At 40.2% G+C, this 26,237-nt stretch overlaps 2 protein-coding genes across 9 annotated transcripts; one reads left to right on the top strand and one right to left on the bottom strand.

Moving 5' to 3' along the window:
• The first annotated feature begins 1,183 nt into the window (after positions 1-1,183).
• SRSF10 (serine and arginine rich splicing factor 10) lies at positions 1,184-13,347 on the top strand. Of its 5 annotated transcripts, XM_066375431.1 has the most exons (7): positions 1,190-1,387; positions 2,995-3,101; positions 6,498-6,599; positions 8,275-8,437; positions 8,652-8,705; positions 8,839-8,940; positions 12,032-13,347. In XM_066375431.1, exons 1-7 carry the CDS (start codon positions 1,323-1,325, stop codon positions 12,090-12,092), a joined length of 654 nt encoding a protein of 217 aa, XP_066231528.1. In that variant the 5' UTR covers positions 1,190-1,322; the 3' UTR covers positions 12,093-13,347. The 5 variants fall into 5 exon arrangements, with proteins under 5 accessions (XP_066231523.1, XP_066231522.1, XP_066231528.1 ...); XM_066375426.1 differs by lacking the exon at positions 12,032-13,347 and having other exon boundaries at positions 1,184-1,387; positions 8,655-8,705; positions 8,839-12,025; XM_066375425.1 differs by lacking the exon at positions 12,032-13,347 and having other exon boundaries at positions 1,188-1,387; positions 8,839-12,025.
• Positions 13,348-15,293: 1,946 nt separating this feature from the next.
• Positions 15,294-25,903, bottom strand: PNRC2 (proline rich nuclear receptor coactivator 2). 4 transcript variants are annotated; one of them, XM_066375422.1, is made up of 3 exons: positions 25,771-25,903; positions 17,767-17,972; positions 15,294-17,331 (listed from the first exon to the last, which is right to left on the bottom strand). In XM_066375422.1, exon 3 carries the CDS (start codon positions 17,311-17,313, stop codon positions 16,894-16,896), a length of 420 nt encoding a protein of 139 aa, XP_066231519.1. In that variant the 5' UTR covers positions 17,314-17,331; positions 17,767-17,972; positions 25,771-25,903; the 3' UTR covers positions 15,294-16,893. The 4 variants fall into 4 exon arrangements, with proteins under 4 accessions (XP_066231519.1, XP_066231521.1, XP_066231520.1 ...); XM_066375424.1 differs by having other exon boundaries at positions 17,767-17,968; positions 25,771-25,820; XM_066375423.1 differs by lacking the exon at positions 25,771-25,903 and adding an exon at positions 18,885-19,072 and having other exon boundaries at positions 17,767-17,968.
• Positions 25,904-26,237: the final 334 nt, after the last annotated feature.

Raw genomic sequence — 26,237 nt, 5'->3', positions numbered from 1 at the left:
CTAATAATAATAATAATAATAATAATAATAATAATAATAATTCTGTTATAAAATGAAAGCTCATTTAATTAAACAGAACTTGTGTCCCTGCTGTCTGCTTGGCAATGCGCTAGATGCCAAAAGCATTCTGCAAGGTGGTCCTTCATCTCCCAATGTTGAGTGTGATAGAGCAGGGAATGGTTCCCTAAGTGCGGCCTGGGAGGAATCCCAGGCCCCTTTCAAAGTGGTCTTCAAGGTCAAAGCTATATTACATTATTTGCGTTTTTCTCTAACAAATGTAGGTAGAGTTTTCCAGAGGCTACACGACATGTGTTGAAGGGTAGTGTAATGTCTGCTTGTGTGTTGTGTTTAAATGTTCATATTAAAAGTCTAGTTCAGTAAATATTAATAACTATAACCCACATAAATAAAGCTCTTTGTGGTCTTTCATACTTTGTACAAATTATGTAAGCCCTTTGTAAAAGGGTTCTGAAACTACAAAGTTGGAGAACCACTGCAATACTGGAAACCATTAGCAACAAGGAATACACTGTAGATGACAAATGAGACGAAGATGTGAGGTTTGCGTCCCAACCGATAGGATGAGAATACTTAAATCAGGAGGAAACAGCGTGGATAGTGGAAGAAATGGCCGTGAAGGGTCTGGGAACCGGCAGCCTAGGTAAAGGCCCTCAGGGAGTACACCTGAGCTTGCAGAAAGCACTGGAGAGACAGGCCAGTCTCTCTACAAAACACACTCCTCATTCACACTCAACGGAAGCTGTAAATTCTTCTTTTGCTGGTCAGCGAGCTAATAAAAGCCAGGGCATAATCTGGACCACACAGGAAATTGTATGGCGGTCTCCGAATTATGTTTTAAACTCCGTCCAGTTACTAATAACTGCAAGTTTGGCTTAGCGGTTAAAACATCTGCTTCCTGACTTGGCGGAGTGGAAGGGGTGGAAAGCAGTACAAAGCAGAAAAGAGCGGGAAAATAAGGTATTAAATAAAATAATAATTTAAAAAGGCGGGCTGCTTTCCTTTCTCTGGAAGGGAAGAGGCAGTGCGAGAAGCCAATGAATAAGATCCAGGCTGCAGCACGCACCCCGCCATCCACATGCGCAGGCGCAAGCCGAATGATCTCGCGGGAAAGAACAGTTGCCAGTCCGGCGTTGCGCCCAGGTAGAGGAGTGGGGAGGTGGAGGCGGGAGTGAAGTCTCGCGAGAAGAGGCGTTTGCCGTAGCGGAGCCTTGTGGCTGGCTGTGTGTCTGAGGATCAGCCGCTGGAGCCGCGGACGCTTTGCTGTGCCCGTTAGTACCCCTACGGAGACTCTCGCAGCCGTTATGTCCCGTTACCTACGCCCCCCCAACACGTCTCTATTCGTAAGGAACGTGGCCGATGATACCAGGTATGTACAGGGAAGGTACTTCGGGTCTACGCGGGGAGGCCGCAGTCGCTCGGAGAGGACCCTTGTGGCGGCGGCGCGCGGGGTCGGGGGAGGGGAGGGTCGAAGATGGCGGGTCCCGCGCTGGCTTTGGGGCCGAACAAGGCCGCGCCGCCCGTTCAACCGTCGCGTGGGAGCGAGGGCGGCGCCCCTCGTCCTCCTGGGCCGCCGCAGACACCACGAGCCGCGTGGTGTGGTTTTTGACCTCCTCTCCGGTTCGAGGGCTCCTTTCTCCACGCTTCCCTTCCCGCGCCCCCCACCCCCACCCGCGTGTTTAACATCCGCTCCCCATTGAAGTTCACATTCTTTGAGGTGCACGCCCCCTCGGCCTAGGATTCAAAAAATTTTTCCAATGATTTGAGAGGAAGGGGGAGGGAGAGAAAGAAACATCAACTCGTTCCACTTAGTAGTTCCATTTAGTTGTGCACTCATTGATTGCTTCTCCTATGTGCCTTGACTGGGGATCGAACCCGCGACCTCAGTGCGCCCGATGGACGCTTTATCCACTGAACCGCCAGCCAGGGCCTGAGCGGTTTTTTTTTTTGTTTTTTAGTAAAACAAATTTTTTGCGAAATAACGGGTTGAGGGGGAGGAGAGTGAAGCATTGGTGGGTCTTTTAAATGGAGATTTTTAGAGAAAGGGATTGTTGAGATTTGGAACGTCAAATTTTTTTCAGTTAAACGGTCCAAACTACATAGTTCTTCCCATTTCCCGGAAGAGGGGATTTAAGTCTCTATCGGGAGGACATTGATCACTAAATTGGATTAATCTGAAACCTGCCTTTGTTCTCAGTTGCCTTAATTGCTTTGAGTTGCCATCAGAATTTTTTTAAAGGGATCTCATCACAAAACGAGACTTTATAGTTCACAAGTAATCACTTGATCCTCCCCCCAATCGAATATTTTTGGTAACCTTGTATACTTTATATATTTCTGTCCCGGTTTTAAGTGGAAAAATAAGCGATAGTGATTATTCTAGAGTAGAAAATTTCCTCTTTATGTCACTTGACAAAGGGTTACATGTACTGCTCACATAAATTAGGGGATATTTCAAAATGAATATGAAGCGATAAAGCATCTGATTTTTTTACTAAACAAGAACATCAGAAGAGCAAACCAGTCAAAGAAAGTTACTCAATTATGCAAATGATATGCAAAACCGACCTGTTTCATTGGTGAAACTGCACTATACAAAAGGCTGAAAGTACTAAAGTATGTGCACATTCCCTGATACCCTAATTTTTGTGAACAGTGTATTTTGTGACATTTCCTACCAAGTATTTAACCTGTTGTTAAAGTTTTGAAGTAAAGATAAGTGCTTGGCATTTTTGTATTTTTATCTTCCAAAATCTTGGGTCCTAGCCTTCCTTTATCAAGAAGACGTAGTGCCTATATGTATCATTTTTGTTCTTAAAATTGTCTCTTTATATTGAGTTTTAGAAAGTTTGTTTCAGGTCACCCAGGGACACAACACAGTCCTTTCCATTAATTGAAATATCACAAAAAGATACCTATTACTTACAAAGAAAGGGAGTGAACATAAAATTTTGAGGTCTTTTTGTGATGTTTTAGGTCTGAAGATTTACGACGTGAATTTGGTCGTTATGGTCCTATAGTTGATGTGTATGTTCCACTTGATTTCTACACTCGCCGTCCAAGAGGATTTGCTTATGTTCAATATCCTTTCTTCAGATGGCTGATTAGTGAGGGGTGTTGAAGTTTGAAATTCAAGTTTGTGTAAGAGGTAACATCTAAAAAGTAGTTTATTTTTGTCCTTTAATAAATGTCTTATGTCTTCAAATTTTTGAAAATTAATTCTAACTCACACATTGCACTATTTCTTAAAGTTAATCCAAAAACAGTAAGATATTTAAATTCCCATTTATGCTGCTAAAACTCAAATCAGTGATTATAATATGTAATTTAAATTTGAATACACTCTGGTTTCTACCACCTTTACTGTAAATCAAATTAAAAGTTAATATGTTCTTGTGCTTAGCAATTAAAGTTTGGTATTGTTTGTTAATTTGAATCACTTGATCAAAACAAATTGTATAACAATGAGGTAAACTTCTTTAATATTGTCCCCTAATTTGCTGTCCTCTGTTGTTACCTCAGAGAATGTAAAGCTGTACAGTTATGGCGACCCCAAAGAGAAAGCATGAAAGAACCTTTAGAGTAGAGTTCAACACTTAAGGCAAGTAGACAAGCCAAAGACCTCTTAAGGATCAGGCTTGAAGAGAAGGGAGAGTTTGGGAAAAGAAAAAATAAAGAAAAGCTGGAAGAAGGACAAGCCTAATGGGAGACAAAGCCTCGCTTTATCTACAAAAGGGGGAAAAGGTTGTTTTTCAAAGTTAAAGATAAAGCCATCTGTCATATTTGGCCAAGCATCTCATGACAAGTCCTTCTGACAAGCACTTAAAGAGTTAAAGGTCAAGATGAAGTTGAATGATGGCCAAGATTAAAGGAGTCATACCTGATGTATCCTACAGAATAACTATTTTCCTCTTTTTTTCCCCTTTCCTTTTTTATTATTTTTTAATGGTTTGTAAGCAGTTAATTTTCAAAATTCTGGTTTAGTCTAGTGACAAAACCTGTAACTTGATTTATGTGGGCCTTTGAAGTTATGATTGTGGTCTTGTAAAAATGCATTTTCTTAGCTTAAGTTAAAGTGTGCTAGGATGTAATGTTATTAAGCTTAATTAAATTCAGCATGTTGCTGTTTTGGACCAGGTGGTTAGGTGTCAGGGTAGCAGGCAGTGCTCTTTAGTGTAGCATGAAGGGGAGACAGATACATGCAGTGGGGACTGATTAGAAACAGCTTTGGTTGTCCTGTAGATAGATTTTTTTATAAGTGGCTGCCGCAGGGCACACACATACTCCTAACTTGTGGAGCTTAGGTCTGGGAAGCCTGCTGGTCCTGCACTGCTTTAGGGCATATGATCAGCTGGCCCTGAATGTTTTGGAGAAGGCCATATCCCTAATATGGGTACCTGTTGGAAATCATTCCCTGGCCCAGAGTTTCAAGTGACATTACATCCTTCACTGAGATTATCTTCCTGTGACGACAAAGGCTGTGGACTTCAGACTAGGAAAATTTCTTATTCCTTAAATTCAGTGGGTCTCTTGAAACTAATGGAGATTTAATGAGGAAATGCCAAAAGCTGCTACTCCCACAAGGCCAGTGATCAAGGACAGTTACAGGAATTTGTTGCAAAGCTGTGTTACAAAGAGGATAAGGGCTATATCTGGCTTGACTTTTTTTTTTTAAGTAGCAATGCATTCTGGCTTACAATGTTGACCTGGTTTACCTGGTTTGGGGGTGGTGACCTGTGAGGATTAGCAGTAGTTTGACTCAAGAGTGTATAATACTTGAGCGAGAAAAGAGTTGTCATCTAAAGGAAAATTATTTCCTATGCACATGCAGTCTATCTAGTACAAATTTCTTCATAAGTGGCATCAGAATATTTGGCTGCCCCTGCTGTGCCCATTTGTCTTCTCTTAACAGATAAAGTAGAACCTTGCCATTGTTCATCCAACCCAGGATTCTGTTTCTGAGGGTATCCTAAAACAATGATTTGCTCTTGTTAATGATTTTTACACCTCTTGATCTAAATCCTTTAAAAGTTATTACATTCTGTCTCTTGAAGTAACAAGTTAGAATATCCGTTAAGGGAATTTACTCCTTTTTATTATTTTAGAGCCCAACTGCATTAACCTGTTACAGAATCAAATTTCCAATGGGCCTTTGACTTCTCGTATTGAAAGCCCTATGGTTTAGGACTATGTGAAAACCTCTACCTACGGTAACCTACACGTAATGCACTTAGGAAAAGAGAGCTGGGAATTGGTTGTGGTTCTAATTTCCTTGAGAACAAAAAATAGGAAGTGTAGTGAAGCCAATCTTGTCTCAGGAATAAAAGAATTAGTAGTATCAGTCTTGAAGGGACAAGAGAGTAGGTCACTTCAGGGGTGGTTTTTTAGTCTGCTCTCAAGATCTCTGAAATTTAAGAAATAGAAAAATAGGCAAGTTTGAATTTACTTAAAGGATAGAATGAAAATCCATACCCAAATCTAACCTAGATCCCTTTCCAAAGCTTTTACATCAAGCACTGCTCTGATTTTGTGCTTGGCTTTTATTAGAATGGTAGTTTTAGGAAAGGGACTAAATTGGCAGAATAATTTTGTAAAGCCAAGACTTTCCGTGGTATTATTGCTGACATTGAGTGGGAAGAACAAGGCAACTTCACCTCCAAGATCAAAAACAGCAAGAGTTCTTTCTTTATGCTGACAGATACTATCTTGAAATGGTCAGATTAAAGGCAGTCCCAAACTCACTTCTTTGTTGGATGCTCTGTTGAGTATCATTTTTGTTAGGCCTTTCCAGTCCAGGAATCTTTAGAAATGGTCTTATTTCTTGAGAGCATGCTTTTATAGTGTGTGCATGACTAAATATGCTTTTTGGTACACTGATGTCTTGAATATTGCTTGATTCTGTCTTGATATCCACAAATGGCTAGTTACTAGTTTTCCCTGTGCAGCATAAGGAAGACAACCAAACTAAATAAGTGTTAGATGTGTCTTGAGAAAAAGCAAAATTTGAGGTTAATGCTTTTATTTCTTGTAAGGTATGTTCTGCTTGCTTACACAAGAACTATTGGCATTTTCTTTTTCATTTGAAATAAAAACAGTTTTGGTTTTATTTTAAGAAATTTTTGTTATGCAACATAGAACTGACACTTGTTTTTCTTTAAGTCTTGCTTTGTAAAGTTAATTCTTAAAGCGCAGGAAATTTTTTGATAGGATTACTTGGTAGTTCAGTTGTGGCATCTTAATTCAATAACTTTACCATATGTATTCACATGTGTTTTAATACGTATATGTCTTGGGAATTTACAAGTGCTTTAATACTGTGAAATGTTTATAGCTGAATCAGCCAGCTAGTAAGGGGTCTGGTAGATTTTCTAGACTCATATTTAGAGAGTAATGTGAATTGTTCAAGAATTACCGATTGAACTTTTTCATTCATTATCAAAGTTTACAAAACTTCTCAAGCCCCTTAACATTTAGCACATTTGAAGATGTTCGTGACGCTGAAGATGCTTTACATAATTTGGACAGAAAATGGATTTGTGGTCGCCAAATTGAAATACAATTTGCACAGGGGGATCGGAAGAGTAAGTACCCTTATGTCTAGTCTATGTATATAATACATCATTTGTAGAGTCTCTTGAGTACTTTTTTTATCATATTTTTACATGTATTACAAAGTTTTGGGGTAGATATAAGGTCATGTGGATAATACTTAAAATATATTTGGACTCTTAAGTGCATTGATGCGGCCCTGGCCAGTTGGCTCAGCCTGTGGAGGAGTAGGCTCCACCTATGGAGTGTAGGCTCTGCCTATGGAGGTCCCGGGTTCAATTCCCGGCCAGAAGCATCGATCTTGCTTCTCCACCTTTCCCCCTCTCCTTCCTCTTTATCTCTCTCTTCCCCTCCCACAGCCAGGGCTCCATTGGAGCAAAGTTGGACTAGGCGCTGAGGATGGTTCCATGGCTTCCACCTCAGGTGCTAGAATGGCTCCAGTTGCAACGGAGCGATGCCTCAGATAAGCAGAGCATCACCCCTGGTGGGCATGCCGGGTGGATCCCGGTTGGGCGCATGCAGGAGTCTGTCTGCCTCCCCTTCTGCTTCTAACTTCAGAAAAATACCACAAAAAAAAAAATGTGCATTGATGCTATCAGCTGTGGCATGTTTAATATACAAGGGGTGGAATCGAGAGGGATACAATTCAGAAAGTTTTGGGTCTCTTGAGCTATTTTTCTTTTTCATAAAGATCTTCACAGTATAATTGAGTGATTATGTGGGTGCGTGGCTATGAATTAGACTGAGAAAGGCTATGTACATTAGACCTAAAGTAGATTTTATAGTGGTGGTTTATATTAGTATACAGGCATATACCAAGTGTTAAATGTGTGCTAATGAGGCAGAAGTATAGACTTGAGTTTATTATTTTAAGTGAGAGGAGGGAAGATAGACCCCCATCTGGGGCTGACACTTAGACCTGCTGAGCTATCCTCAGTGCCCAGGGCTGGTGCTAGAACCAGTCAAGCCACTGGCTACAAAAGAGGAAGGGAGAGCAGGAGGGGAAGCGAAGCAGATGGTTGCTTCTCTTGTGTGCCCTGACCTGGGATCAAACCCGGGACATCCACATGCTATCTGCTAAGCCAGCCGGCACATAAAGTACCTGCTTCTTAGAATTGAATGAGGTAACAAGAATTGAGGACTGTTGAAGGGTGTGGATATGTCTAAGGCATTCAATAAGTGTTTAGCTCTTAGCTTTAGCTTTTCTTCATTGTGGTCTCTCAAAATTGTATTAACTGTGTATTACTGCATTTTGACACACATCGTTTATTGGTCACCAATAAGTATTTTGTCATTGTTAATTCTTAATGAGTGGATATCATGGTGGGATGACTCCAGAATAGTATCTGATTCAAAAGTCATTAACATTTTATTTTTTAATTTTAAGAAACGTACTTTAATAGTCTATTTTCCTAATGTCAAAGTCATTGACATCTTCTTAGACAACAAGCCAGATGGTTAGTGGGCTTTGGGGAGAAAATGGTTGGGGAGATATTTGAGAATAACATTTTTTACATAAAACAGTCTTCTGATAGACTTCCTTGAAAGTAAAGTATCCAAGATTAAAATTCATAGTTCACAGTTATTTTTGACACAGCTTGGGGGTGATACGGGGTGGGGGGGAGGCCAGAGGAATTTTTCAAATAATTTGAAGACAAATACGACATTTTTAATGTTTCTAATTTTTTTGTCCTGTGTATTTCACAGCTCCAAATCAGATGAAAGCCAAGGAAGGAAGGAATGTGTACAGTTCTTCACGTTATGATGATTATGACAGATACAGACGTTCTAGAAGCCGAAGTTATGAAAGAAGGAGATCAAGAAGTCGGTCCTTTGATTACAACTATAGAAGATCTTATAGTCCTAGAAAGTAAGTGATGCAGCACAGTGATCTGCCTGCCAAGAAAGATTTATGTTGTTGTTTTTAATTATTTTTACTTTTATGTGTACTTCTAATTATATACATTGTATGGTTCATTGAGACTAAAATGTTTTATTTTAAAAATTTTATAGTTCACTTTTTTAAATTAGAAACTTTTAAAAAGACGTTTGTCACTATTTGCTTTTTCTGATGTACTTTTTAGCAGTAGACCGACGGGAAGACCACGGCGTAGCAGAAGCCATTCCGACAACGATAGGTAAATAACTTTGCATTGAAAGAGACTCGTACATTTTTCAATTTCAGAGTGAACTTTTACTCTAAAAATAATAAATTTGATTAATATAGAATCTAATTTTTACTCTAATTGTATCTCTCCTCTGTTTTGAAAGATTCAAACACCGAAATCGATCTTTTTCAAGATCTAAATCCAATTCAAGATCACGGTCCAAGTCCCAGCCCAAGAAAGAAATGAAGGCTAAATCACGTTCTAGGTCTGCATCTCACACCAAAACTAGAGGCACCTCTAAAACAGATTCCAAAACACATTATAAGTCTGGCTCAAGATATGAAAAGGAATCAAGGAAAAAAGAACCACCTAGATCCAAATCTCAGTCAAGATCACAGTCTAGGTCTAGGTCAAAATCTAGATCAAGGTCTTGGACTAGTCCCAAGTCCAGTGGCCACTGATAGTATAAACCATGATATTTTTAGGCATGTATCATTCATTTACTCATAGTTTGGTTTACTTAAATTATCAGGAATACAATGTTGCAATGATGCTTACAAAACACTTGTTAGTTTTCCCTGTACCAGGCAATGGTTATAATTAAAATGATATGCTGTTGAGAAGCCACTCTTAAGAGTCCAGTTTGTTTAATGTTATGGGCAGCTACCAATTTGTGGTGTCTCTGTATATTTTTGTAAAGATTCTCATTTTTTATGCTTGAAGTATTGGTGAAAAGATGTTGGTTGACCATAATTTGCAACATTGTCTTATTAAAAATAAACTTTCATATCTATATTTGGTAGACCTGTTAACCTAGAAATGTAGCTTGCTAATAAGATAGAATGATACAGAAGTGAAGTTCTGTAGCCACAGTACACTGAGTGGTCAGACATATTTAGGTTCAGGGTGGACCTTTTTTGTCTTAAGATCTCTAGGCCCGTGATATTATTTAATTTATGACACAGTGTGGAATAGTTCTTTTGTTAACCCCACTGTCCTAGGGAATGATGCCAACTGGGTTCAGGAGCATTTCCAGGGAAATGAGTTTTTAACTGAAACATGGAGCCTTCACTGATTTTTTCTTTTCTTTTCTGGTTTCTATGAAGGTTTGGGACTTAAAAACATCACAAAAAATCACCTTAAAATTTGAGCAGGTCAATATAATAGCAGACATAATTTTGAGGTGAAAAGAACACTTAATGTAGTTGCTTTACATTTCAAGCAACATTGTTGATCATAATAGCTTAGTTTTCTTGTTGCTGTTAAAAGCAAGTCAAGTGTTTCACAGTAAGTTTACATATGTGCATGGTGTAAAAGAACTGAATTTTGATGCTTATTGCACTCAGTAGGTGTGCGTTTGTATCAAAAGTTGCCTGCCTCTCTATGAAGGAGGCTTGTTCTTCACACCTCAGTTTATTTAATGTGAGGCAAGTTGAAAGACAACACTCCCATTCTAGGTAATTCTGTGGTGCCATGAAACTTAAAATAATTTTAGAAAAAGGAATTTAAGTACAAGTCACATCTTTTGAGTTTTTGATTATCAATGTAGTACCTGACTACAAAATGAGGGAAAAAATACCCTTAACCATTTATAATTTCTAGCATTTCTCTGAGAGATCATTTTGGGGACAATAAAAGTTATTTATGTGTCCAGTCTCATTTCAGAATAAAAGCTAGCATCTTTAAAATTTTTAGATTGCTTGCTTGCAGGTTATAAGAAAGAAATATAGTGGGGAAATGACTCCTTTTAGAGGATTTTTTTTTTTAATTTTGCTTTAGTTATCTAGGCCTTGCCTGTAAAGAACAAAAGATGGTTTTTAAATATTGTTTGTGGAATGTGTTTAAAGGATTGATATTAGAACCTTTGTATATTTGATAGTATTTCTAACTTTCATTTCTTTACTGTTTTGCAGTTAATGTTCATGTTCTGCTATGCAATCATTTATATGCACGTTTCTTTAATTTTTTAGATTTTCCTGGATGTATAGTTTAAACAACAAAAAGTCTATTTAAAACTGTAGCAGTAGTTTGCAGTTCTAGCAAAGAGGAAAGTTGTGGGGTTAAACTTTGTATTTTCTTTCTTATAGAAGCTTCTAAAAAGGTATTTTTATATGTTCTTTTTAACTAATATTATGTACAACCTTTAAAACATCAATGTTTGGATCAAAATAAGACCCAGCTTATTTTCTGCTTGCTGTAAATTAAGCAAACATGCTGTAATAAAAACAAAATGAAGGAAATAATGATTAACTGGAATTATTCTAGTTTTTAATGAGATTCTAAAGTTACAATGAAAACGATCTTTTATAGATATAGGAATAGCTTTAATCAGTGTTGCCCTAGGCACATCTTTTACATGGTAATTAATGTCAAAGCTCCTGGGGTTAAATGACTTAAAGGTTGGTAGTGTTAAGATACGTATTAAAATGAAATTTGAGTCAGCTGATTATAAGTTTATATTTTTATTATTGGATAGACCAGTAGTTCTACTCTTCCCCATCCTAAACAAGATATGTTGGGCCTGAGGTTTATGGCATGACTTAAAATACATTTGCATTGAATTTGGTGAGCAGGTAATAAGTGATAACTATTTGGAGAACTGGTTTAGGTGTTTTGTGGTTTGAATTGTAGCCACTATGTAATGACAGCTATTATAGTTGCTAGTATTGAGTATTTATGATGTGCCAGACACTGTTGTAAAACCTTTACATGTTAGCTGATTTACTCTTCATGAAACTCTAAGAAAGATACTTTTATTTTCCCCATATCACAGATCAGAAAATTGAGACACAAGAAAAGGCTATAAAAGGCAGATCCAGGATTTGATCCCAGGCCCGGTCCTTTTGTGATATTTTTTCTTAAAAATGAGCTACAATTTGAGAGAAGTAGTTTGAGACTCAACTATGTTATTTCTCAAGTGACAATACCTAACAGCTTCAAAAGGACTATGTTATAGTTGAACCCACAATGGTTTAGGATCCTACTGATATCCATGAGGATCCTTACACAGTGCTTTAATTTTGGGTTACATACTTGAGTTCCACTATTATTAAGTACCTACTGTGTGTCTGGCACTGTGCTCTCAATATATTAGAATAGAGCATCAAGACTCAAGGGAGGGCTGACGCTTCACCTCTTTGTTACAATTTCTTTAAAGCCAAGTAAGCAAGAAGAAAAATGACAGATAGTGCTTCAGTGAGAAAGGAAAGGTGCTGCCTAGAGTGTGAGCTGTTGTACTATTCTTTTGAAAATTTGGCCCAGTAAGCTGCTACATCCAGTTCAACTTAACAAAATCCTGTATACCACAGAGAAGAATAAAGAAAACCAAACTGACAAACATCCTTCTTTTATTTAAGACCAAACTGCAGCTGGAATACCCAGTACAGTTCTGCTTACTACACTTCAAGAAAGATCTGAGAAAGCGGAAAAAGAACCAAAGAAGGGCAGTTCAAGCGACCAAAGGGTGGGTGGAAGGTGCTGCAGTATGAATACTGTGTGAATATTTTGACTGGTCTGAAAAAGATAAAAGAATGTTATTGAAACTACATGGAATAATTGAAGTCCCTTCAAGTTTGAAAGTAAGCATTTTAGGACAAATTAAAAGAAATTCAGCTTTGTACTTGTGGAAACTAATCCCTAAATCTGAATAGGTTTATATTGATTCATGGATAACAGATTCATAATAAATTACTGGAAACTAGGATGTCTGAATTTCAAGGAAGACAGCCATAGTCTCTTACAGTGCCTCTATTGGTCTGTCTCAAACTGGATTGGGTGAGAAAAAGAATGGTCCAGTATGAAGTTTTTCTTGGATATCAGTTACATTTTTGCTACTGGCAAATATTGCCTTTGTTTATTCCAGTGCCAGTGTTTTACTGTTTAATGGTTTGCTTTGTTGGCATCTGAGTTTATTTTATCTGTATGCCATGTGCAGTTTACATCATCCTTAAACACTTCATTCCCAGGTAAATTCTAATTGTAATACTTGACATCCAGTTAAGAGGTTCCATCTCTTCTCACCTCTTTCTAGTCGGTATATTCAGCATTTACTGAACCCCTATTATGAGCAAAAATTGTATTGGGTAATTTGGGGGTGGGGGGAGGGAATAGATTTAAAAATTCACTTACTCAATAAATGTCTACTGAGCACATTCTAGTAAATAACATTATAGTATGACCTCAGTGTTTTGTTTGAGGTGTATTGTTTGTGACTATTTTACACCAGTCATATCTTAATGTAATTAATTATAAAACCCAATATACTATCAAAGATAAGTAATTTCATGGTTACCTGCCATTTAAAAGTATCTGGTATTTATTTGTTTGCATCCCATTAATACAAATAATGAAAAAAATGTTTTAATCTGTAATAAACTGATTTATTGTGCAGTGACTGTAATATACTAGAATTATATTGTTAACTCTGCCTCTTCAAACACATTAGGAAATAACCTTCCCAACGTATTTCATTTTGCATTAGACATAAAGGACACTGGGTGCTATAATTAAGATTATTTTGAGGCAGACAGAGAGCTGTTATCCCAAATGATTTAGTATGTTCTGTAATGGAGAAAATGTTCACCAAGTTACACTTTTTAGTGATTGACATGTACATTTTATAGGGGACATGTTCTGTGTATAGTGAATAAATAACTTTTATAGTATCACAAAATGTTTTGGATTCCTTAGTTCCTTATTAGGATATAAAACTTACTTAAGCCTATATATTGATTCTATCACTCATAATTGTCTTACTTCTGCCACATATTTAAATGTCACATAAAATTGTTCCTCTTAAGAATTTGGAAGTGTGTAAGCCTTTAATTGGCAAAGATTTTGAAAATACATCAGAATATGCATAACTAAGGGAGGTATGAAATGGGGGTTATTTTTACCCTTCAAACTTGGCCAAGATTCCACAGCAAGTGGCAGATAACTAGAGTCCTTGATTTTTCATTTGGTTCATCTTTGTCACTGTTTCGTGCTTTTTTTTTTTTGAACTTCAGAGGGAAGAATTCAATAGATTTCTAAGATAATAAATATTTAAAGTAATTTCTTTATAACTTTTCTGGATGAAAGAGGTTAAATGTAACCCAAGATCTCATAGCTGTTGTGATTTACACTCTTTCCAGGCTGGTTTTCCAAATTTCAGTATTGTGTTGCATTTTTATGTGTGTTCACGAAATCCTGAGATGTTTTGAAATGGGAAAGCTTTGGCTTAGCGTAGTAGCAGCTCAGGAATAATCAAATGGTGTTCTACAGGGTCTATTAAAGCCTTTAGGAGTCCCAAGAGTAAACTGTTCTCACTGATAAATGTGGATTAAAAGCAAACTAGTTGCTGTGGAAGGTTCTTTTCAGGTTTTTATCCTCTGCCCCCTTTTCCAACATTGTTTCTATTTAGTGCTTTGCATGTATGTATTCCTAACAGTTATTTCAACCTTATATACAGATGGGGGGTTTTTTGTTTGGAATAAAAAGTGAGACATGTAAATTCATTTCGTAATTGATAGAGTAGTTTAAGTCAAAGGACTTTGTGTCTAGTTTTTTGTAGATAACATCCCTTTGAACGATGGAGAGTGAAATAAAAAACTGGTGTAGGAGCCAAAAAAATCTTGGGTTTGTTTTTGTTTTTAGGTTTAGGTCTGCCCTACAGATTTGTGACTGGATGGATAGGTTTTCATTTGTGTAAGGTTTTAAGATGCACTGTCCCTCTTTGTTTTACAAAGTAATTGCTTTTAGGAAGAGAACTTACCAGAATTTAAATGTTAGGATAAGTTATGGACTCAGACTCCATGATAACATGCTGCCAACAAAAAGATGACAAATGGCAACACTGACTTAAGGCTTGCTCACATCATGGCTGACTTCAGCTGGACAGGACAGGTCTCTACAAGTACACTGATTTGGGAAATCCCGGTCACCTGTAGGCTATTCAACAGCTGTTAAGTTCCTTTATCATTGACCTTTTATTTAGGTTACCTTTAACTGCTGGAATTTTTAAAGGTAAAAGCTTTTCTACCCCACCCCAATCTTCTCAACTTCTACCATTTTTATCAACTGTAAACCCAAAACCTCACACTATTTAAATACAGACCAAAAGCTAACAAAGAGCTGGGCTGAGACTTGTTCCATTTAGTGATTCTAGTGTACAGGAACAAACTGGTAGTCCTTGGGCACTGTTCAGAGAAACCACACTGGGGTAATAATGGGATTCAAATGTTTCCTCCAAATCAGTTATTTCCTAGTTTGTATGAGAAAATAAAAGCTTGCCCTGCTAGTGTAGACTTTAGGATTGTCAAATAACTAAGATTAATCATAAGGGTTCTCATTCTTTTGTGGTAATTTTTTTTCTATAAAACTAAGTCATCCGATGTAATTAAACCTTGCTTTACTCAACTTGATAGCAAGAGTTCAGAAGCTTTATTTTACAGCCTTTTATGGTTAGTCTTGATTGGCGAGAGAGGATGTCATAAATAGTTGCTTTCTAATCCAGATTTATCAGTCAACAAATTGGATGCCTCTTAAAATCAATCTTACTGTAATTCAGCTGAGATAGTTATGTGCATTCTAAGATAAGCATTAGGCAGTCAGCACTTTTTATAATAAAAGACAAGCCACTGGGGAGTAAAAAGTTTTATTTTTAATTTCATGCTTCAAATTTGGGTATGCACATTAAGTACTATATAAACTTATCTTTAGGATATAATTACTTGACTTGGAAAATATCTCAAGTGAATTTGGAGAAATACAATACTTGGCCATTTTGCCTAAAAGTATCAAAACTGCCAAATTAGAAAATGCCTATTTTAATTTATTATTTGGATTAATGTTATACTTAGCATTTATTTTAAAGGTAGGTAAAACATGTTATTATCAGGTATTATACAAGAAATCACATCTTTTGCATAAATGGTCCCCTGGTTCCTCTTAACAAAAATACAAAAAACCACCCCAGGTATTATTAAAAGTACTTATTAACAGGCTACAAAAAAATTGTTCAAAGCCAATATGAATTTTTAAGGTTGGATGGACCCTAGGTTATCTTTGGGCTTAAGGAATAAAAGTTAAAATAGACCCATACTGCATTTAACATCTCTTAAAAATTGGATGTGTTTTAGCAGCTTTAAAACCTTTCCAGTTATAGTTATATAAAACTTACTACACTAACATGTACTTTGAAATATAATTTACAACCAGATCAATTATTACATACGTACATGGGCACTTGAGCACAGGGCAGACTTTAAAAACAAATTATTCTGGACCTTTAAATTAAGGCCATAGTGTAAAAAAAAAGTCCATGGTCTTACATTCAGCAAATTCATACTAAAATACTCTTATTTTTGTACGATAGATGCCAAAACTTTACATATGCTACAAATGTATTACATATATTTACATGGCTCTTTTTTTCCTAGATACTAAAAACTTTCACATTATTATAGCTCCCTACTTTAAACAAGCTTTGCAGGGATGAGGAGGCCAGATCACTGTCAGAATAGCTAGTACAGTGCTGTAATACAAAAATGTATTTTGAAAGCTACTCTGACCACCAAATACTGTTTTTATAAAAATGGTTTTGGCACACTTGTAGCAGTCACCCAACCACCACTGCATATATAAGAAACGGGTCCACTGGAGATACTGTCCCATTCTAGATAGCTCCTACTGGCTCTTCCACATTCACCATTCAGAGCTTACTAAACTGCAACTATTCTGTAGGGAAAATTCACATTTTCTTCTGGCAGTGCATCAGGCTGTTGGCGTATTACTGGTTTAGCTGTTTCTAGGACATTAAACTTTTCAATATTCAACTAGTTCTCAATCCAGCTTAACTAGATGCTTCTAGTCAAATTCACTAGCTTTCAACAAGTAAGCCTGACTTCTGATCATCTTAAATCAGTATTTTACCCCAACAAGCAATAGAGAAAGTTGATTCCTTTACCACTCTCCAAATTCTGAGCGTGGTTTCACATAAGTTACTCAACTGAGAACACTTGACATCAAGTACAATTATCAGTAATTTAGTTTTTTGAAGTGGCACTCGTACTACCATTAATCACAGTGCACACAAGATACAATCTAATTCTAGTCTAATTATATCTTCTACATTAATCAGCGGTTTTACAGGCATTCATTCCCTACAGAATTTGGTATGAAACAATGGACTACCCTTAAATACTACTAAATTTATTAAACATTAGTACTTTATCTTATTTTATACCTGTACCTTAAGTAAGGTTTTAAGTTGAAATGTCATTATTTCCTTATCAGAAGGATTAAAGGAAACAGGAACCCAGTGGCTTGGTGGTTTAGGAAGAACACTTGGTGATGGTGGTTCACTAAATTTGGCTCCAGCATAGTTCTGATTAGTCTGAGACTTAAAAAGTAAGCTGGGACTTGATAAGCTCGAATTCCAATTTTGATTATTTGGAAAATTTTTGTTCTTTCCCCCATTTTGCATGGCCTGCCATGCAGCTGCTGACGTGTTATACGTATGTCCTCTTTCTTTTTTCTTGTGAACAATCTTCATCTGAGAATTCTGATCCTTGGTCTTCTGTCTATTAAGTTGTTGTGGGTTCTTACTAACATTTCTAGGTTGAGGAGCTGGAATGTTATACCTCTCTCCACCACCCATCTTCAGCTTCTTTGTCACCTGTAAGTGAATAGAAACAAAATAATGAGTAAAATTCTAATAAGAAAAATTCATGCCCTGGCCAGGTAGCTCAGTTGGTTAAGAGCCTGGGTTCAATCCCCAGTCAGGGCACATAAAAGAAACAATCAATGAATGCACTAATGTGTGAAACAAGTCAATGTTTCCTTTTCTAGCATCAATTTTTTTAAAAAAATTCAAAACTTTAAGAAGCTTCTATAGCCCCAACTTCTAACTCCAGAAATCTTGGGGAGGACTCAAAAATGTGCTTTTCAGCTCCTTTAATATCATTTACATTTTCCTCCCTCTTCATTATATGTAGTTTTTATTACCTTCCTAAGAAAAATAAGCTTACCCACAAATCTGAAAAATCCTGTTTAAAAATGAAAACAACCGGTTTAAGATGAACCCCCTTTACAACGTGAATTTTTTTTATACCTTTCAGTCTGCTTTTCAGATTGCAGGATTTCCACTACCTGTCCTCTTCCTTGTTGCCAAGCCCAGGATAACAGATGTTGCTTTCTGACAGATCCTTTCCTTTGTCTCAATACAGAAGTTTTCATGGGCCAGTCTGCTGAGTTCAGCCTAGGAGCTGAGGTCAACATCTGAGTCTCCTCAGCACACGAGTTTGAGAGAAGTCCTAGCTAGAAAAATAAAGACTTCATTAATGAAAATCAAAAATAAAGGAGAAAAAGTGATTGCTTGCATTTACTACAGAAAGTTAACTAAAGGACGACTACTTCCTGAACTAAAAGGCAGAAAATCTGAAGATGGCTTTTTAACCTTATAATTATCATTATTTAAGAACTTTTAACTTTGAGATGCAGGAACTCCTTCCTGGGGAATTCTGAGACGGGATGGGCGCCTGCAATTTCCCAGCAAATTGTTTTTTATCTTTTTCCTGAGGACTTTTCAGATTGTCACACGGTTTTTGTGACCAGACTGTTAAGCCAAACTAAGGGCGCTTTAACCTTTACAGCCGTAACAAGAAACTGGCTTAAAATTCATTTTCTAAAGAGACCATGTTTTTAAAATCCCAAGAGAATTTCTCAAACTTTGAACACATCTGTTTTTTACAGACCCTGTCTTCTCAACGTCTCCATCACGCAGTTTCCTATCGTTAGGAACACTCTCAACTCCTCCTCGTTTTAAAATAAGTTTTCACGTGCCATAACCACCTAAGCCAGTTCCCATCTTTAAATTACCTTCCTACAGTGAATAGTTAACTTTCAAGATTTCATTTTGATTTGGTATTCCAAGAAACCAAGTTATCAATAACCCTTTTCGAAAAAGTAATAGGGCCTTCCACATTATTTTAACAGCCCTGACAAAATTACGAGTTCCCGGACCTTGAGTCCAGGAAGTTTGCTCCTAGTGACGGGGCTCGGCTTCCGAGCGGCTCCACCCGTCCCGAGCCTAGCCTGGGAGAGTGGCCCGGGAACCGGGTCCTCCCTGCCGCCCGCGCCCCGCTGGGGTCCCGGATCTTGCCTCCTTTCCCCAACAATGGGGAGCACGGCCACCAACATGGCCGCGCCCGCGGCGCTGCCGCCACTCACCGACTTCAAGCTCAGGATTGCGACAGCGGCTCCTGCTCGGCAACGAAGCCCCCTCCCCTCCCAGGGAGAGACGAGGCCTGGAACGAAGAAAGCCCACGAGCACCGACGAGCTAGCTGCTGACCACTTCAACCTCCCAAAGACTTCCTCCTACTGCCTGTACCGACAAAATGGAGGCAGAGGAGAGCGCAGCAGCTGGGCTGAGAGGCACGGCGGCCAATCAAAACGCGCCTACGCGGGACCCGGCCAATGATACGCGGGCCACCGCCTGTTGCTGGGGCGGCTGGGGCGACGGGGAGAGGTGGTGTTGCCTAGGGTTTGAAATCCTCCGGGAGAGGAGCATGTCGGGAACAATTGCTGCGGGTCCCGGGTTGACTCTGGACTCCTTTGAGACGCCTGCCCAGCTGTTACCGGCACTCCTGGCCGCGGTGACCTCTGCCCTCGGTCCCGGTGACTCCCGGAGATCGCGACGCCGGCGCCCCGATCCGAGGAGCTCGCTTTCCTGGCCCGCGCTCGGTGCATCTGCCTCCCACTGATGCAGCAGCTCTAGCCTGGCTCTCTTGCTGCAGCCCGCGGCCTTTGGTACCCGGGTGGTTTTCCTCCCTGGGGAGATGACTGAAGGGGCCATTTGGCTCCCAAGTTCAGGTGATTGAGCCGTGCAGCCAGTGTTTTTACAGATGCAAGATTCTCAACCCAGTTGCTTTCCGAGGCCTGGCCCCTGCACCTTGCTCCCAACACTCCCCTCATTCTATTCCTGGGCCCGGAAACGTCTGTGCAGGCCCCAAAGCTTGCTGTTCTTCCTGTCCTCCCCACCCCAGCCTCGAAATTCTTCAGAAGTTGCCTCCCCTGTGAACGCCTTTCCGACACGCGCGGACCAAGTCAATCACTTCCTGTTTGGGTCCCTAACTTCAACTAGAGCCCTTCGTCGTATCTGCTTGGTAACTACTTGTGATTGTATCTGCTCACCTACCCCACAAACACCCTCGACGGGCAAGGCTAGGTTTTCTTTTTCTGATCATAGTGCCTCGCACGTTGTAAGTGAGAAGAGATTGTTGAGAGAATGGAGGCTCCCTTATTCCCCTTCCTGTCCAATTTGCAAGTGAAAAGCAGGAGAAAAGATAGGATTCAGCTGATGATGTCAGCGAGGTGCAGGGAAGCGGGAAAGGGCGATTTGTGTGGAGTGGATTAACAATCCAAAGTGTTTTCAAACACCAATTTCTATGAACATATGAACAGTTTTGTTCCTGGATTTATATATACCTTTTGAAATAAGTTCCACATCATTTGTTTTTTAACCTTAAATTTTTCACTGCCATCATCCCCCACCACTGTGTTCTTCTAGCCGTGGGCCTTAAATTTTCTTAAGAAAACTACATGAGCGACTGTCGTTTTAAAAAAAGAGTTTGTTAATCAAATTAATTTGGTAAAATGTGTAGAGGAGATATTTTTGAGCATGGGACTTTCTAGTGCTATTATAGTCAAATAAAATTCACTATACATGGTAAGTCACTACTAGGTTACTGAACATGTAATCTATTTTTAAAAATATTTTATTTACTCATTTTAGAAAGGAGAGAGAGAAGGAGAGAGGAGCAGGAAGCATCAACTCCTATATGTGCCTTGACCAGGCAAGCCCAGGGTTTTGAACTGGTGACCTCAGCATTCCAGGTTGTCGCTTTATTCACTGGGCCACCACAGGTCAGGCTCAACATGTAATCTATTTCTTTTTTTTTTTTTTTTCTTTTCTTTTTTTTTTTTCTGAAGCTGGAAACGGGGAGAGACAGTCAGACAGACTCCCGCATGCGCCCCACCGGGATCCACCCGGCACGCCCACCAGGGACAACGCTCTGCCCACCAGGGGGCGATGCTCTGCCCCTCCGGGGCTTCGCTCTGCCTCGACCAGAGCCACTCTAGCGCCTGGGGCAGAGGCCAAGGAGCCATCCCCAGCGCCGGGCCATCTTTTGCTCCAATGGAGCCTCGGCTGCGGGAGGGGAAGAGAGAGACAGAGAAGAAGGAGAGGGGGTGGGGTGGAGAGGCAGATGGGCGCCTCTCCTGTGTGCCCTGGCCGGGAATCGAATCCAGGACTTCTGCACGCCAGGCCGATGCTCTACCACTGAGCAAACCGGCCAGGGCCTGTAATCTATTTCTTAACAATTCAAAAAGCTGGCCCTGGCCGAATAACGCAGTTGATTGAAAGTGTCGTCTGGAAGCTCAGAGGTTGCCTGTTGGACCCTGGTTTAGGACACATACAGCAACAAATGTTTTGTCTCTGTCTCTCCCTAAAAATAAATAAATAAAAATTTTAAAAAGCTAGCTTAAATATCCCTCCAGAAAATAGCCAGGCTGTATTTAACAGGTCAAAATTTGACTTTAGAAAAGACCTTTATAATATATTTTTAATATAAAGGTTTGTAAAGCAAACAGTCTGGTTTCAGTCTGAGCACTTTGTTTTTCTATTTCATTTTTATCATCATCATCCAAATTTCTTTCAAATTCATCCCACTATCCCACCCTCCTTCTTTTTACTCTCTTCAGATCTGATTGTGTCATATTTTTAAAAACACTTCAGCAGCCCAGTAGTATTACAGAATCAAATCCTCCGAATTTTACCTATATAAACAACAGGTAATGTATTGGATACTTGTAAACACACATATAGTGCTTTGCATATTCTGCCTGCTTTGTGCTAAACTGTTTTACTTATTTCATTCACTTTTCACAAATTATTGGGTAGGTGCTATTTTGATCACTGTATAGATGAATCCGAGGTTCAGACGGTTTAGAGCTGAAAGCTAAGCACAAAGACTCTGGAGCCCAGGCTCTGTGTTGCCTGCAGGATCTGAGTCTCCTCTGTGTCCTCCACGCTGTCTGAAAGGTGCTTTGTCTAGAGCAGACACTGACTGGCTCTTGACTGGGCTGCCCAGGCTGCTTGGGCACTATGAAGCCTCCATCCTGGTGTCTGGCTGAACCAGGTTCTCTGCCATGTCAGAGTCCAGCTGCCCTTAGAAGAGCGCTGGTCAAGTCTTTACCATGTCGCAGCCTCTCAGCACACCTCCTGCCTCACTCTGCATGAATATTTACCAAGTGCCCACAACAGCTCAGAACTGGAGAGCAGGAGTTAAAAACACACCCTCTCTGGGACATGTGATACAGCTCCTACCTGTCCCATGTGGTCTTTAAAGTCAATTCCACCATCATCATCCAATCAGTGGTTCTTGTTCAAATGGGAAAACGTTGATGCAAGCAAACAGCTCTCAGAATGTATTGTAGACCATCCAGATGCATAATAAATATGTGAGTGTTTAATACCAAATACTTAACAAACATTTGCCAGGAGTCCCCAAACTTTTTACACAGGGGGCCAGTTCACTGTCCCTCAGACCATTGGAAGGCCACTGTTAGATTCAGGGAGTACTGATATGCTAGGGCTGCCAAGAGTGTAACTATTGAAGGAACAGGGAGTGCTGATATGGCCCCTGTGAGGCTGAGAACAAAGAAGGTCAGAGACCCTTATCAGAAGTTTATGTTTGAAATTCGCCACTAAGCTAAAACCGGCCCCTGTTGCTATGCTGCATGCGACCTCCCTAGCCAATAGCTAAACTGCCACATCTGCTTCTGTGTAATGCTTGCTCACTTAGGATATATAAGGACCTGACTGTAAGCGCCAGGCGCGGCTTCCGTTTGCAGCTCCTTGTGAGCACAGTGTCTCCGGACATCTTGGGAGTTCGCCCCTGTGCAGGTTAAACTGGCCAATAAAGTAACATCTAAACTCCTGAAAGTCTCCGACGTTTGTTCTCGTACCCGGTGGATGCAACAGCTGCCACATACAGTGCTCCTCTCACTGACCACCAATGAAAGAGGTCCCCCTTCCAGAAGTGCGGTGGGGGCCGGATAAATGGCCTCAGGGGGCCGCATGCGGCTGCGGGCTGGGCTGTAGTTTAGGGACGCATGACGTTGCCTTCTTTGAGGCAGGCACTCTGCCAAGCCTTGGGGATACAATGGTCCGTGAGACTCTATCCCAGCCCTAAAGGAACTCAAAAGCTGTTGCCTTTACTATAAATCAGAGAGGAAAGCCGGTGTCTGGGAGGTTCATTTCCTCAGTTCTTCCCCTGAGAGTCAACAACATGCAATGCTGATTGTAAACACAAAAATCAATCTGCAAACATCAGTAAGGAGTACAGGTTACAGACATCGTACCAGACTGTGGAATGGAGGGGAAATGGAAGGGAAGGGATTCCCATATTCACTGAAATCCTTTCCCAGGAGAATCTATTGAATTATGTACCAGTGGGAGCCAAAAACAACAAAACCTGTTACATAAACATCACCTACCTAACTTGTAAGTAGAAATGGGAGAAAAATGTTTCTGAAAGTTCAGCTTTGGAGTACTGGCAGATTGCAGACTAATCCTTGTATTTTAGATCCTGTAAGTGTCAGGCAGGTGGGGCAATCCCCCGGGTTTGCCAGACTTGTGGAACAAGTCTGTGCTGGGGACTGACTGGCTTTCAGGCCGAGTTACTTACTTCCCAGTCTATCTCAAAACAAGCTGGTTTGGTTATTTTTATTCCTCAAGCTCATGTATGCATTCTGAGTACGATTTTGAATGCCTACAGATCTGTCCTTTGATGGCTCACTTCAGTTAGGAGGAGCAAGTTCTTAGAACCTGACAAAGGGTAAAGTGGAATGCCTGCCTGGCATTTTGATGTGCCTTACGGCTCTGATCTCATTGCCAAGCTGGTAACAAAACACACGCCCTGCCACACAGCGTGAATTTGTTTCCTGGGGAAGCTTCTGCTGCATGTTCCCAGTTGCTCATACATTCCTGAGCAGTTGCACATCAGTTCTCAGCCATGACAGCCGCTTCGGTCCGATTGCTAAGTAGAGCACAAGAAGTCAGTGCTAACCTCTCACACTTCCTGTGACTCTGACTCAGGGGCTTTCAACCTCTTGGTCCTTTAAAGGATTCTTTTTTTTTTTTTTTTTTCTGAAGCTGGAAACAGAGAGGCAGTCAGACAGACTCCCGCATGCGCTTTTTTTTTTCTTTTTTTTTTGGACAGAGATAGAGAGGGACAGATAGGAAGGGAGAGAGATGAGAAGCATCAATTTTTCGGTAGCACTTTAGTTGTTCATTGATTGCTTTCTCATATGTGCCTTGACCGTGGGCCTTCAGCAGACCGAGTAACCCCTTGCTCGAGCCAGCGACCTTGGGTCCAAGCTGGTGAGCTTTGCTCAAACCAGATGAACCTGTGCTCAAGCTGATGACCTCGGGGTCTCGAATCTGGGTCCTCTGCATCCCAGTCCGACGACACTCTATCCACTGCGCCACAGCCTGGTCAGGCTTTAAAGGATTCTGATACATGGATTCCCACCCCAGATAAGACTCTTGGAGGTGAAATATACTTGGGGGTTCCACTTCCAGCTGAAGAGTAGCAGAATATGCCACTCCAGAATATGCCACTTTGGCAAAAGAATAAATTTGAGCTAAAGGCACGTGAGAAAAAGCAGGTGCAAAAAAAGGCACTCTGACCCCCTCTCCTCTTTTCTTCCTGAAAACACGAGAGGGAGAAAGATGTCTTCCCTATACCAGGAGGAAAGAAACATGCTTATCACCAGAGATGGGAGGAAATAAGGAAGGAAGGTCCAGAGAATTCTTGTACAAACAGAAGTTGTCGACATAACTCTTATCTTCCTAGCCTCCCCACACACGCATTTTAGTTACATTGCCACAATTGTATCCCTTTGTTCAACCTAGTTTAAGAGCATTGAGGCACTGCCACTTCTTTGGGTTTTCATTTCCTAAGGAAGGCTCCCGTGTCACTTAACATTTATATTAAATAAATTTCAATGCTTTTCTCCTGTTAATCTGGTTTATGTCAATTTAATTGTCAGGCCCAATGAAGATGTGAAGAGGGTAGAGATAGTTTTGCTTCCCCTACACAGACTGATTGAGAACTACTGCTCTAAGTTTTCCTATGGACAGCCCCAGATGTGGGGGTGTATATATGAAGAGGGCACTCTCTGTCTTCTGTGATCCTCAAAGAGGGTAATCACACCAAACAAACAATGGGTAAAAAGTAAGAAAATACCCAGAGTTATTTAGGTTCCTTTTTTTTTTTGTTTTGTATTTTTCTGAAGCTGGAAACAGGGAGGCAGTCAGACAGACTCCCGCATGCGCCGGACCGGGATCCACCCGGCATGCCCACCAGGGGGGCGATGCTCTGCCCCTCTGGGGCGTCGCTCTGTTGTGATCAGAGCCACTCTAGCGCCTGGGGCAGAGGCCAAGGAGCCATCCCCAGCGCCCGGGGCCATCTTTGCTCCAATGGAGCCTTGGCTGCAGGAGGGGAAGAGAGAGACAGAGAGGAAGGAGAGGGGGAGGGGTGAAGAAGCAGATGGGCCCTTCTCCTGTGTGCCCTGGCTGGGAATCGAACCGGGACTTCTGCATGCCAGGCCGACGATCTACCACTGAGCCAACCAGCTAGGGCCGGTTCCTTTTTTTTTAAAGTGTCTGAATAAGATATAAAACCATTCAAGCTGCTACACTATGTTTGCTCAGTCTGACAATCTCTGAATTCCTATGGACATTTTGCCTTACTGCTTTCTTGCTCTCTCCTTTGTGAAGCATTGTATTGTAGCACCCAGCATTTTTAACATATTCTAAATCCACACTCTCCAAGTGCTTCTACTCTCGTTATCTCACTCAATCTTGGCCTTAGTGCGTCAGGATGGACATTCTCACCATGCTGCAGACGAGAACCTGACTTGTTCAAGTCTGCAACAAAGATCTCTCTTGAACATTTTTCTTGGAGTTTTCCTGTTACATAAGTAATATATATGAACTGTAGAAAAGGCAGATAAACAAAAGTAAATAAAAATTATTCAACATCTTACCTCCCAGAGATAGTCACTGTCAGGTTTTGAGAGTGTGGCCTTCCGGTCTTCCTGCTCTGCTGAGAAGCAGTAGGGAATGGTAAGAGCACAGACTCTGAAGGCTGCCCAGAGTCGTATCTCAACTCTGTGATTTACTAGCATGTGACTTGGCAGGCTTTCTAGCCTCCTTGTGCTTTAGTTTCCTCAATTTGTGAAATGGGGAATGTCATACCTGGCAGTCAGTGTGACGATTAAGCGAATCAACATCTTTGAAGTGCTTAGAACAATGCCTGACATACAAAAAGCTCTCAATCACTAAACTTTTTCTTTCTTTTAATAAATGTGGTAATAAATGATATATATTCTTATCTTACCTTTTTTTTCATTTTTTAAACTCAATATACTGTGAATATATTTCTGTGTATATACACATACCTACATCATTGTCAACAGCATTTTATGTTATTACTGCCTGTCATGAGCTTTAC

This window comes from Saccopteryx leptura, chromosome 3 (assembly GCF_036850995.1).
Source record: "Saccopteryx leptura isolate mSacLep1 chromosome 3, mSacLep1_pri_phased_curated, whole genome shotgun sequence".
In the NCBI taxonomy this organism is placed as follows: Eukaryota; Metazoa; Chordata; class Mammalia; order Chiroptera; family Emballonuridae; genus Saccopteryx; species Saccopteryx leptura.
The sequence above is the reverse complement of the archived record's forward strand: the minus strand, read 5'-3'. Positions and strand labels throughout refer to the sequence as shown.

What these genes read in the sequence shown, in the direction of transcription:
- SRSF10 (XM_066375425.1), top strand. Translation starts at nt 1,323, where the DNA reads ATGTCCCGTTACCTACGCCCCCCCAACACGTCTCTATTCGTAAGGAAC. An exon ending in AGGATTTGCTTATGTTCAAT is followed by an intron (nt 3,102 to 6,497) that starts ATCCTTTCTTCA and finishes CATTTAGCACAT; the next exon opens with TTGAAGATGTTCGTGACGCT. An exon ending in AGATCTTATAGTCCTAGAAA is followed by an intron (nt 8,438 to 8,651) that starts GTAAGTGATGCA and finishes TGTACTTTTTAG; the next exon opens with CAGTAGACCGACGGGAAGAC.
- PNRC2 (XM_066375422.1), bottom strand. Translation starts at nt 17,313, where the DNA reads ATGGGTGGTGGAGAGAGGTATAACATTCCAGCTCCTCAACCTAGAAAT.